This window comes from Silene latifolia, chromosome 6 (genome assembly GCF_048544455.1).
Source record: "Silene latifolia isolate original U9 population chromosome 6, ASM4854445v1, whole genome shotgun sequence".
NCBI lineage: Eukaryota > Viridiplantae > Streptophyta > Magnoliopsida > Caryophyllales > Caryophyllaceae > Silene > Silene latifolia.
Window position 1 is genome coordinate 107950300 of NC_133531.1, and position 12412 is coordinate 107962711.

A 12412-nucleotide genomic window follows, 5' to 3' on the forward strand; every position below is an offset into this window, starting at 1 on the left:
CCTGTTGCCTTTACTAGACGAGAATAGTCCTTGGTAGTCGATGCCCCAGACATCGAAAACTACAACCTCTAAAATGCCAACTTGAGGCATCTCGTGTCTCCTTGAAATATTTCTCGTCCGCTGACACGCATCACAAGCTACAACAAAATCCTTAGCATCTTTAAACATGGATAGCTAATAAAAACCAGATTGAAGTACCTTAGCCACAGTCCTAGAGGGACCGTGGTGACCACCATAGGAGGAAGAATGACATGCTTCTAGGATATATTTAGTCTCCCATTGCGGTATACACCGTTTGTAAAGACCATCAGCACATTCCTTAACAGATAAGGATCATCCCAAAATTACTGCTTTACGTCGTGGAGGAACCGCTTCCTCTGTTGATATGACAAGTCAGGAGGCAATAAATCACCTACAATAAAATTAGCATAATCAGCATACCAAGGAGTTTCAGCATTAGAAATAGCCAACAAAATATCATCAGGGAAAGAATCATCAATAGGTAAAGAATCTCCCCCTTCTTGCAATGGTAAGCATGATAAATGATCAACTACCAAATTCTCAGCGCCTTTCTTGTCTTTAATCTCTAAATCAAACTCCTGAAGAAGGAGTATCCATCGCAATAATCTTGGCTTGGCTTCTTTCTTAACAAATAGGTACCTCAGCGCTGCATGGTCAGAAAATACAGTAACTTTCGAACCTAATAAATAAGACCTAAATTTCTCCAGCGCGTATACCACAGCTAACAGCTCCTTCTCTGTTGTTCCATATTTAACCTGAGCCTCATCCAGAGTTCAGCTCGCATAGTAAATAGTACTCAAAGCTTTGTCTTTTCGCTGGCCTAGCACCGCGCCAACTGCATAATCACTAGCATCGCACATAATCTCAAAAGGCAGCTCCCAGTCTGGAGATTGAATGATCGGTGCTGTAATCAAGGCCTGCTTCAACCTGTTAAAAGCAGTAAGATATTCATCAGTAAAATTAAATGGAGTTTCCTTAAGTAGTAATCATGTAAGTGGTTTAGCAATTTTAGAGAAGCCCTTAATGAACCGATGATAAAAGCCAGCATGACCAAGGAAACTCATAACTCCCTTAACATTAACAGGAGGAGGTAATTGCTCAATCACATTCACCTTTGCTTTATCAACCTGAATACCCTTGTCAGATACTAAATGCCCAAGGACAATGCCCTCGTTAACCATAAAATGGCACTTCTCCCAGTTCAGCTCTAAATTAACCTCAATACATCGCTGCAAAACTTTCTCAAGGTTAGACAGAAAATCATCAAAATCATTACCATAAATGCTGAAATTGTCCATAAATACCTCCATAATAGACTCTATATTCTCAGAAAATATCCCCATCATGCACCTTTGAAAAAAACAAAAGTATAACTTCAAACGATTTTAGAGAGAGAAGGCGATTTTTGATAAAGAAGGCGATTTTCTTGTCCTCTGCAATGGCGAGACACAGGAAAAACGGTTTCAATAATAATCATAAAAAACAAAAATAATAATAGTTCATCTGCTACTAAATCCACAGATAGTATTATTACGTTACATAGTACAGAATTGAGTGAAATTGCTGCAACTGTGAGTATATGTGAGAGTTTGAAGGCCACTGAGCTTAGGGCTTTTAACTTAGGCAAAGAGTTGTCAACAATTGCCGAGCACCAGTCAACAGATGATGAAGGATAGACAGAAGTTAGCAGGAAGCTAGGAGAAACTTCAAATGCCGCGAACAATGGTAAGATTCCATAACTTACAATTGATTTAGCGGATGTGCAACCTGAATTGGACTTCTGGTCAACGACCGTCTTTTGTCACGTTCTAGGAGCGAAGCCTCCTGGTCATATACTGGATGGATTTATGAGAAGGTTATGGAAGCAGCTTTCGATTGATAAGGTATCTTTCTTAATGAATGGAATTTGTCTGATACGATTTCTGAAACCTGAACATAAGGAGAATGTGCTTCAATCTGGACCAATATTTTTTTGATAACAAACCTTTTATCATAAATGATTGGAAACCGGATTCTAATTTGCGTAAGGAACAACCTGATCATGTTGCTGTTTGGGTTAGACTTTATGACCTGGATTTTAAGTATTGGGGAGAAGCTTTACCTAAAATTGTTGGTCTTATTGGGAACCCCCTCCGGTGTGATCGTGCAAATAAAGAAAGAGAGTTTCTAGGGTTTGCAAGGTACCTAGTGGAGGTCAAATTAGGCCAGCATCTGCCTGATACAGTTGAGTTTATTGATGAGAAAGGAGTATTGCGGGAACTGAAAATCCATTAAGAGTGGAAACCACTTGTGTGTACTAAATGTCATGGAGTGGGCCATGATTTGGAAATGTGCAGGAAAGCTGAGGGGTTTAAGAAACCTGTCTTTGTGAAGAAGGTTTGGAGGCCAAAAGTGGTCCAGGTACAGCCTACTATACAGGTGAATCATCATCAGAGGCAGGCTAGTGTTGAGGGACCATTACCAACTCTTGACCCGGCTTCTGTGGTGACACATATGCCTTATCAGGGTACTGTGCTTAATTCTACTACTCCAACCAGATTTTTAAAGAAAAGAGGTGCATGATGTGTTCATAGTGGTCCTTCATTCTTGGAAGTTGTCAACAATTCTCTAAGGAGGAACATTCTAAACAGTCTTGGGAAGGGGAGATTTTCCTTAAACAGTCAAAATGGGTAGTGTAGGTTTTTGGAATGTTTGAGGCCTTAATAAAGAGAATAAGCAAGGAGATGTTAGAAGATTCTTGCACCTTAATAATGTAGGGTTCTTTAGGTTAATTGAGACTAGAATTAGAGCTATTAATATCAATAAATTTTAACAAAGGTTAGGGGCTAAGTGGAATTTTATAGTGAATAATGACATTAAGGATAAGGGGAGAATTTGGGTGTTGTGGGATCCTTGCCAGTTTGCAGTAGTAGAAATTGGCAAGGAGCTTTAAGTTATACATCTAAAAGTTACACATCTGGCTTCTGGTTTTACTTGGGTGAACTCAATGATTTATGGGTGTAATAAGGACTAGGAGAGGAAAGAGTTATGGTCTTCTCTCATACAGCTAAAGACTGGTCTGTCTGATCCCTGGCTCATAATGTGGGATTTTAATAATGTGCTATATTATGATGAGAGAATTGGTTCTCCTGTTTCTATGGTTGAAGTTAGGGAGTTTAAGGATTGTGTAGATAGATGTGGTCTATATGATCTTGTTACCTCCGGAGCTTTTTTCACTTGGAACAATAAACAAGATGGTAGTGCTTGAGTTTTCAATCGTATTGATAGAGTCATGGCTAATGATATGTGGATCCTTAATGGACCTTCTGGAGCTATTAACTTTTTACCTGAAGGCTTGTATGATCATAGCCCATGTCTTATTAATTTGTGGAATGATTGTACTAGGAGGAAAGCAAGTTTTAAATATTTCAACATGTGGGGTAAGGATGATAATTTCTTGAGTGTTGTGCAGCAAGTATGGAGCAAGCAGGTGATGGGTTGTATGCTCTTCCAAGTTGTGAAAAAATTAAAAAATCAAAAGGCACCTTTGAAAACTTTGAACAAGGAAGGGTATGGGGATATTCTCAATTATGCTCAAGTGGCTAGAATGGTCTTAGAAGAGGTTCAGACCATGGGCGGATCTAGGAGGCCGGGTGGGCACGTGCCCACCATGAATTTTTCGGGATAAATTTTTTATAAGTAACAGAAATGATCAATAGGTTTATGTGGTTCAGTTGGTAAGCTCTTTAGTTGACCTTTAAGAGGTCACAGGTTTGATTCTTGGTGCCCTAGGTTTTTATTAAATAATTTTTTGTTAAACTGTGTAATGATCTCAAGGCCCATCTCGTTAGTAAGCTACAATTTATATGTAAAAAATGTTCCTCCCAGGGTTTGAACCCTTGACCTCGAGGTTACATACCACCTTCTTTACCATTGAACCACTTGTGTTTAGTGTGTATTTAAATATTAGAATATAATATATCTTATCATAGGAGATATTATTTATTTTTATTTGCAAAGTACATTTATTTCAAATTTAAATATTTCAGAAGAAAGTTCAAAATAAAATACTAATTTTTAAACTAAAAAAATTATTAACATTAGTTATTTTTCTATTTTTTGGGAGGAAAAAAAATCCGTAATAAAAAAATGCGGTTTAAAATAAAAAATAATGTATCGAAAAAAAATTTGTGCCCCCCTTTCGATAAATTCCTGCGTCCGCCCCTGGTTCAGACCAGACTACACCAGTGTCCCATTGATCCTCTTGTACAAGCCGAGGAGAGAATAGATGCTAAAGCTTGTCAAGACCTTCATATTGCTAGGAACCTTTTCTTATCTCAAAAAGCAAAAGTCATGTGGTTGAATTGTGCTGATGAGAATACTCATTACTTCCACAGTCATATCAAGGCCAGAAGATCCCTCAATAAGATTCTAAGTGTTAAGGATAAGACTGGTCCGGTGTGTGCTGAGCCTGATACCATTGAACAAGCTTTCCTTGACTACTATGAGGGGCTGTTGGGTACTTCTGAGCCTGTTAAGAGAGTTTGTTGTGATGTTGTAAGACAAGGGAAAGTGGTTACTGAGTCCCAGGCTTTGGATATGTGTAGAAATGTCTCAAAGGAGGAAATAAAACTAGCTTTATTTTCCATTCCTATTAAGAAAGCTCCTGGCCCAGATGGCTTTTCATCTGGCTTCTTTAAGGACTCTTTCAGTATCATTGGTGAGGATGTGTGTACTGCAGTCCAGGAGTTCTTCAGAAATGGGAAACTCTTGCAGCAGATTAATACAACTATTCTTACCTTGATTCCTAAAAAAGATTCACCTGATTCTGTTCTTGATTTCAGGGCCATTGCATGCTGCAATGTGTTGTGCAAGTGTATTTCCAAAGTTATATACAATAGGCTATCTGCTACACTTGCTGATATTGTGAGCCTTAATCAAAGTGCTTTTATTCATGGGAGGGATATTGTTGATAATATCATGATATGTCAAGACTTGGTAAGGCTATACAATAGGAAAGTCTGCTCTCCTAGGCTCTTGATGAAGATTGATTTGAGGAAGGCCTATGACTCAATAGAGTGGGAGTTTGTTGAAGGAATGTTGTATGCTCTGAAATTTCTTGATCAAATGGTGATTTGGATCATGCAGTGTATTTCTTCCCATAACTACTCTATTTCCTTAAATGGGGCACAATTTGGTTATTTCAAAGGTAAAAGGGGGCTTAGACAAGGTGACCCAATGTCCCCTTTACTCTTCACCTTGTGTATGGAGTATCTTACTAGGATACTTGTGGTTACTAAGAGACCTGATTTTAAGTTCCACCCAATGTGCAAAGCTATGGGTTTGTGTAATTTAGCTTTTGCTGATGACCTGCTGCTTTTCTGTAAGGGGGGATAGGGATTCTGTCAAGGTACTTATGAGAGCTTTCCTAACTTTCTCAGAAGCATCAGGGTTATCAATGAATCAAGACAAATCTAAAATTTATAGGAATGGTGTTCCTCATTTGGAAGCAGAGGCCATCTTACAGTTATCAGGCTTCCAGGTGGGGACTTTTCCTTTTAAATACCTTGGGATTCCTATTTCTTATAAAAAACTCTCTAATGCTGAGTGCAATATATTAGTGGACAGAATTGTGTCTAGAATAAGGAGTTGGGGGGCCAAGAAACTTAGATATGCTGGGAGACTAGTATTGGTGAGATCAGTGATTTCCCAGATGCATAGCTACTGGGCTAAGATCTTTCTACTGCCCAAAGGGATAATCAGCAGGGTGGATGCAGTGTGCAGGAATTATTTGTGGTCTGGGAATGATGATTTTCACAGAGTACCTGCTGTGGCATGGGACACCTGCTGTTTACCTAAATATTGAGGAGGATTGGGAATTTTGCACTGCCATTTATGGAACCTTGCTATAATAGGGAAGTTCTCTTGGTGGATAGCCCAAAAAAAGGATAGTCTTTGGGTGAAGTGGGTTCACCACATTTATAAGAAACAAACTGACTGGTGGTCTTATAACCCTTCCATTAATTCCAGCTGGACTTGGAGGCAGGTCTGCAAAGCTAGAGATGCTCTTTGCCCTAGTTTCAGTGTCAATGGCTGGTTGAATGAGGAGTATTCCACTCATAGTGTTTATAATTGGCTGATAAGAGAGCACGTGACAGTGAACTGGTTGCCACTGGTATGGAATATATTGTGCTTGCCTAAAGTTAATTTCATATGCTGGCTCTATGTGCTCAACAGGTTCATGACTAAGGAACGTTTGCTGCGATATGGAATTATCAATTCTGATCTGTGTGACCTGTGTGGAACAACTCAGGAAACTCACTCTCATCTATTTTCTGACTGCTGCTACAGTCAGAGATGCTTGATCTTGCTGAAAAAATGGGTAGATATTGACTGGAATGGGGATTTTAAGGCGTGAATTTTATCTTGGAGATGTCGTTCCTTATTGAGGAAAAAGTATTTATGGCTGCAATGGCAACCCTGATCTACAACATTTGGTAGAATAAGAACACAACACGGTATGAGGGTGTTGTGCAGCATCCTGCTACTGTTCTGAGATGGATTAAGGCTTCCCTGAAAGGAAGGTTCATGCAAGTTAAGGAGAGTACCCGGCTTAGTAATACTTGGATTGATAAGTTAGGCCTAGATTGAGTTGAGATTTATCTGTATTGGTGTTATATGTATGGAAATGCTTTGTAACGTGTACAATCATTTTAATTAATGAGAATTCACATTTCACCAAAAAAAAAAAGTTAGTAGTTGGGGCATTACACAATCCAAATGGCATTCTGCGATAAGCAAAAACACCATGCGGACAAGTAAAAGGAGTCTTTTCCTGATCGTCAGGATGGATTGGGATCTGAAAGAAACCTGAATATCCATCTAAATAACAGAAAAATTTATGTGAGGCTAATCTTTCTACCATCTGATCAATAAAAGGAAGGGGGAAGTGATCTTTCTTGGTGGCGGCATTTAATTGTCTGTAATCAATGCACATCCGCCAACCTGTTATTACTCTAGTTGGTATTAATTCATTTTTATCATTTTTCACCATCGTAGTCCCTCCCTTCTTTGGGACTACCTGAACTGGACTTGCCCACTTGGAGTTTCTAACGGTGTAAATAATACCCGCATCAAGTAGTTTCATCACTTCCGCCATAACAACATCCTACATCTTCGGATTCAACTTTCGCTAACCCTGCTGGCAAGGTTTATGTCCTTCCTCTAGTTCAATTTTGTGCATACAAATGTCAGGACTGATGTCCTTAAGGTCATCCAAACTGTATCCTAGAGCTTTCTTGTTTTTCTTAAGAACGACCAACAAAGCAGAAAGTTGGTTATCATCAAGTTTAGCATTAACAATAACAGGATATTGCTCGGAATCATCTAAGAATACATATTTAAGATGAGAAGGAAGGGGTTTACGCTCTGGTATCTTTACCTCAACAACAAAAGAGGTTTCCATTATGGCATTTACCGTCTCACGTTTCTCAATAGTAAACTCCTTACCTTTTAGAGCAGCTTTCATCGTCCTCTAGTCAACCTGTACATCCTCTGCAAAATTATCAAGAGCTATCAAAGCTTCTAACGGGTCCCCAAGAAGGGATCCCGTCCAATAATCAAACATAGATTCATCTACAATGTCTATAGCATAACATGTATCCTCTATGATAGGCTTAGCCAGCTGTTAGCCAAATTAAAGGTCACCTTATCATTCCTTATCTCGAAAGTCAAACGTCCCTGTTTGACATCGATAATAGCCCCTGCAGTATGCAAAAATGGCCTACCTAAGATTATAGGAATCTGAGTATCTTCAGCCATATCTAACACAATGAAATCAACAGGTATACAGAATTTACCTATCTTAACAGGGACATCCTCTAATACACCTAGAGGTCTCTTAAACGTCTGGTCAGCCATTTGTAGGGTCACGTTGGTAACATTAAAATGCCCATATTCATTTTCTCGCAAACCGAATAGGGTATGACACTGACACTGGCACCCAAATCACATAAAGCTTTATCTATTAAATGAGTGCCCATGGTACAGGGAATTAAAAAACTACCCGGATCCTTAAATTTGGGTGGAGACTTGGTCTCCACTTGGTTAAAGCTCCTCTTACGGGTCAAAATATCTTTCATAAATTTAGCATAAGAGGGTACCTGGGTAATTAGCTCGGTAAAAGGTACAGTTACGTGAATATTTTTGACTACCTCTAAGAATTTACCGAATTACTGCTCGACTTTTTTGTTCTTTAGGCACCCCGGAAAAAGAACCTTGATGACGATTGGCGGGTCAGCAGCTTTACTCTTCCCTTTATCAGAATTATACGTCTTATCATCATTAAGAGGCGTCCCAAAAGTAACTGGTAATGTATCAGCAATCCCGTTAGGTGAAAAAGTCGATCGACCATCAGAACCAGTCCATTGACTAACAGGTACGGTCGATCGACTATTTTGCTCAGTCGATCGACTTTTTTCAGTTTCTTTGTTGTTCTTTTCTTCAAATTTAGTCGATGGACCATTAATTTCTGTCGATAGACTTTTTTCAGACGTTACAGCAACTTCGTCAGCGTAGTTTCCTCCCGCATCCACATCTAACTCCTCAATTATGACCTCTTAAACGTCTTCAGGCATCACGGGTCCATCATAAGTAAGACCGCTTCGAAGATAAATTGCATTAGCCGTGTCATCCGACTTCTTAGGCTGAGACGATAATATACTCGGTTGTCTACTTGAAGTGGATAATTGGGAAATTTGATTGTCCAACATCTTATTTTGTGCCATTAACTTAGTAATAAGGGCCTCTTGCTTCTGTGAGGTCGCTATCTATTGCTGTAGCATGGCCTTAATGTCACACAGGTCATTATTCTGATGTTGTTGACCTCCTTGATTGTTCCTCTGAAAACCACCTTGTGGTTGATTTCCACGATTTTGAGGGATAATGTATGACAGGTTCTGACCTTGTGGCAGTGGTGGAGTTGGATTTACAACAGTTTGGCTCCGGTAAGAGAAATTAGGATGCTCCCTAGTCCTATCATTATAGAAATTTGAGTATGGTTTACCTTGTTTGAAGGACTGAAAAGCGTGGACCTATTCTATGGTGCTCATACATTCAACTGCACCATGTCCTATAGTACCACATCGCTCACAAGGGGTTTCCTGTTGGGTCATGGCATGAACTGTCTGCTAGTTTCTCAAAGACTGGGCTGCCTTTAGTTCGGCAATCTGGGCAGTCAATGCCTCTAACTGAGCTGCAACAGCTCCATCTGATCCACCCCCTCTCGTACTACCTCTCGGGTTCCCATATTTGGCAGTGTGGGTAGCTATCTGGTCAATTAGCTTTCGGGCATTTGCATTATTAGTGTTGTCCTGGAATCTCCTGTTGGCTGAAGAATCGAGTAGAGCCCGATGGTCATCATATAGCCCATTGTAGAACTGCTTACAGAGAAACCACTTATGAAACTCATGGTGAGGGACTGAATGAACCAGTCTCTTAAAATGAACCCATGTCTCGTTTAAGTCCTCGGTGGGACCTTGTTTGAAGCTAGTGATGTGATTTCTCAGGGCATTTGTGTTTTGCGGCGGAAAATACCTCTTGTAGAAGGCAAGAGCGAAGCTGTTCCAGTCGGTAACCCCCCTGATATTCCATGTCTAAATCACGCAGCCACTCTGTAGCACCGTCTCGCAGAGAAAATGAGAAGAGCACCTGTTTTACTTGGTCTTGGGTCACCCCAGCAGTCAAGGGTATGCAGCAACAGTATGTAACGAATCTCTCCATATGTGTAGCAGGGTCTTCCGTAGCCCCCCTCCAAACAGATTTCTTTCTACCAGGTTAATGTAAGATGGCCTTGTCTCGAAAGTTCCATTGTCTGTTGTAGAGAGTTTGAATCCTTCAGGAATGGACTCAAGGGTGGGTTCTGAGTGACTTGCTAAAGTAGGCATGATTGTAGTAGTGGCAGAAACTGAAGTGTCTTCTTCAAAAGACTGATTTTCTGCAATAAAACTGGCGTATGCGGCGTCAAGCGTACTCAAGTCTTCTGCTTGACGGACTTCCTTCCAAAAATTTTGTCTAGCTCGGAAAGTCTTTTCTGGTTCAGAGTCGAATGGTACGAGCTCGGACCTGAGAGACCTGGGCATAAACAAAACACTAAATAAAGGAACGAGAACGGTCTCAAGGAACTAATGTTACCTGAGACAAGATAAACTAAAATAAGGAAATAGAAAATTGTTGCCTCCCCGGCATTGGCCCCAAAATTTGACAGGCTAAATCGCACACCTATCAAAAATAAACCAACTGGCCTAAACTAGTGCAGTAGAGGTAGTCGGGATCAAATCCACAAGGAGACAAACGTGTTCTAGTTGCTAATTATGAGCCTGCCTGTAAAACCCCCATACACCAAGGTTCCTTACCAAGACCACCTAATGCATGGAAGTGCTACCATCTCGGTTCCCCGAGGCATAGTAATCAAAAGTGACCATCTAGAAACATAACTTAAGCATAAAGTTTAAAGTAATTACATCAAAACCGACTGTAAAGTAAAGTACAACTGTTCTAAAACCAAGCTACAACTAATGTAACAAAAAGTATTATGATAACACAGCGGAAGACTACTATCAAACTCGTGGCGACTCCATCCCCAGCTAATGTAATACTCCGTATTTTAATTAATAGTTTATAGTTATATTTATGCGAGTAGTCGTAAATATATAATAAGATGAATAAATATTAAGTGGAATAAATAAATAATAAGCTGTAGTCGTAAAAGAAAAGAAGTAAAATAAAATAAGCAAATAAGATGGAGCGGGGACCACAGTTGGAGCGTGTGAGCCGTGTGGGGCCACGGTGGGACCAGTTGAAGGAAGGTGGTATTTGGTTTGGGTGTTACCTATGCTTTAACATATTTTCATTATTTTATTATTAAATAGAGTTTCCTAGAACCCTCCTACTTCTCCTACCAATTTATATAAATACCAACCATATGCATCACAATTATAATTATTCTTCTTCTAAAACTCAAATACAATTGTGAGGAGAGCTTTTGTGAGACAACTTTAAGACGGAGCTTTTTCACCTTGCGATAATTAATTGTGGTAAGTTATCTAATCATCTAATATCAATTATTTACGTTTGACCTTGACCCGTATTGTAGCCGTTGACCGTGACCGTTGACCGAGACCGAGCCGTGGCGGTTAACCGGCGGGTTGACCACCGTCGGTTAGCCTTGTGATTGGGAGATTGTTTGTGGCATTTTGCGGGATTTGTTTTGGGTAGTTTACATCTTAAATTTATTAAAGAGATTAGTTAATAATTATATATATATATATATATATATATATATATATATATATATATATATATATATATATATATATAATTCAATTATTGTTTAGGTGGTGAATTTGTTGAAGAGGCTTTTTGATTAATTAATTAAATTGAGAAGATTTGTTAAAAGGTAGGTTAACTACTCAACTTTACTATATTGGTAATTGGAGAATTGTTGAAAGATGGATTATTGTCGCAATTGTTGTCTTGATCACATCGTCGTAATTGTTGTCTTGAGCATATTATTATCATTGTTGTCTTATGATCGTATTATTATATTGTTGGTTGATGCTCTGTTATTGATTGGTAATGAAAGAGATTGGCATAGCTATTGAGATTATTTGGTCGGTCAGGCATGGGGATGTGCAAGTGCTGTGGTCCTGTACGTATGATGGTCGGACAAGCATGGTGGTGTGAGGAGTGGTCCATGGTCTTGAGCAGTACACCGTGTGGTGTCGGATTGGAATTCACCGTATGGTGCGTGTGTGTGGAACGGTCAAGCCGTGTGTGTGTGTGCCGTGTGTGTATGAGCACGACGGTCTGGATTTGGATCGTTGATGGTATTGCAGGATAACGTATTGTTAATATTGTTATTATTGTTTGGTTATCCTACTCAACCTCGTGGTTGACTGTGTATTCGTGAACACCTGTGATGAACCATAATGGGGAGCAGATTGATTTTCAGGTTAGCTTGTAAGAAGTGTTGGATGCTTAGAGGGGAGCTTGGGATGAGATCACTTGGATGCTTAGAGGGGAGCTGATGAGATTGCATGAATTAAAGACTAAACATGTATCGAGAATATTTAATTGTGAAAAGAGAGAAAGAAGGCCGTGGGGGCCGTGATGTCGTGAGGCCGTGTATCACCGTGGTTGGTCGGGCAAGACCAGCTTGATCAATCACACATTCTTTTGTATGCAGGAAATTTTATCTTCTACCTAATACCGGAAAACTTCTTAGAACGGAAACTTATGTTTCTTATTTTATCTTATTAGAACTTAAATGGCACCTAAGAAAGCTACATCCACAGCTATGACCCAGGAGGAGATCGATAGGCTCATTGCAACAAATGATGCGCCGACTGCTGCT

General features: G+C 39.7%; 1 protein-coding gene across 1 annotated transcript; it reads left to right on the forward strand.

The window, feature by feature from the left end:
• Positions 1 to 5416: 5416 nt before the first annotated feature.
• Positions 5417 to 6418, forward strand: LOC141588454 (uncharacterized). The gene is made up of 2 exons (XM_074409897.1): positions 5417 to 5849; positions 5916 to 6418. Exons 1-2 carry the CDS (start codon positions 5417 to 5419, stop codon positions 6416 to 6418), a joined length of 936 nt encoding a protein of 311 aa, XP_074265998.1.
• The last annotated feature ends 5994 nt before the right edge of the window (positions 6419 to 12412 follow it).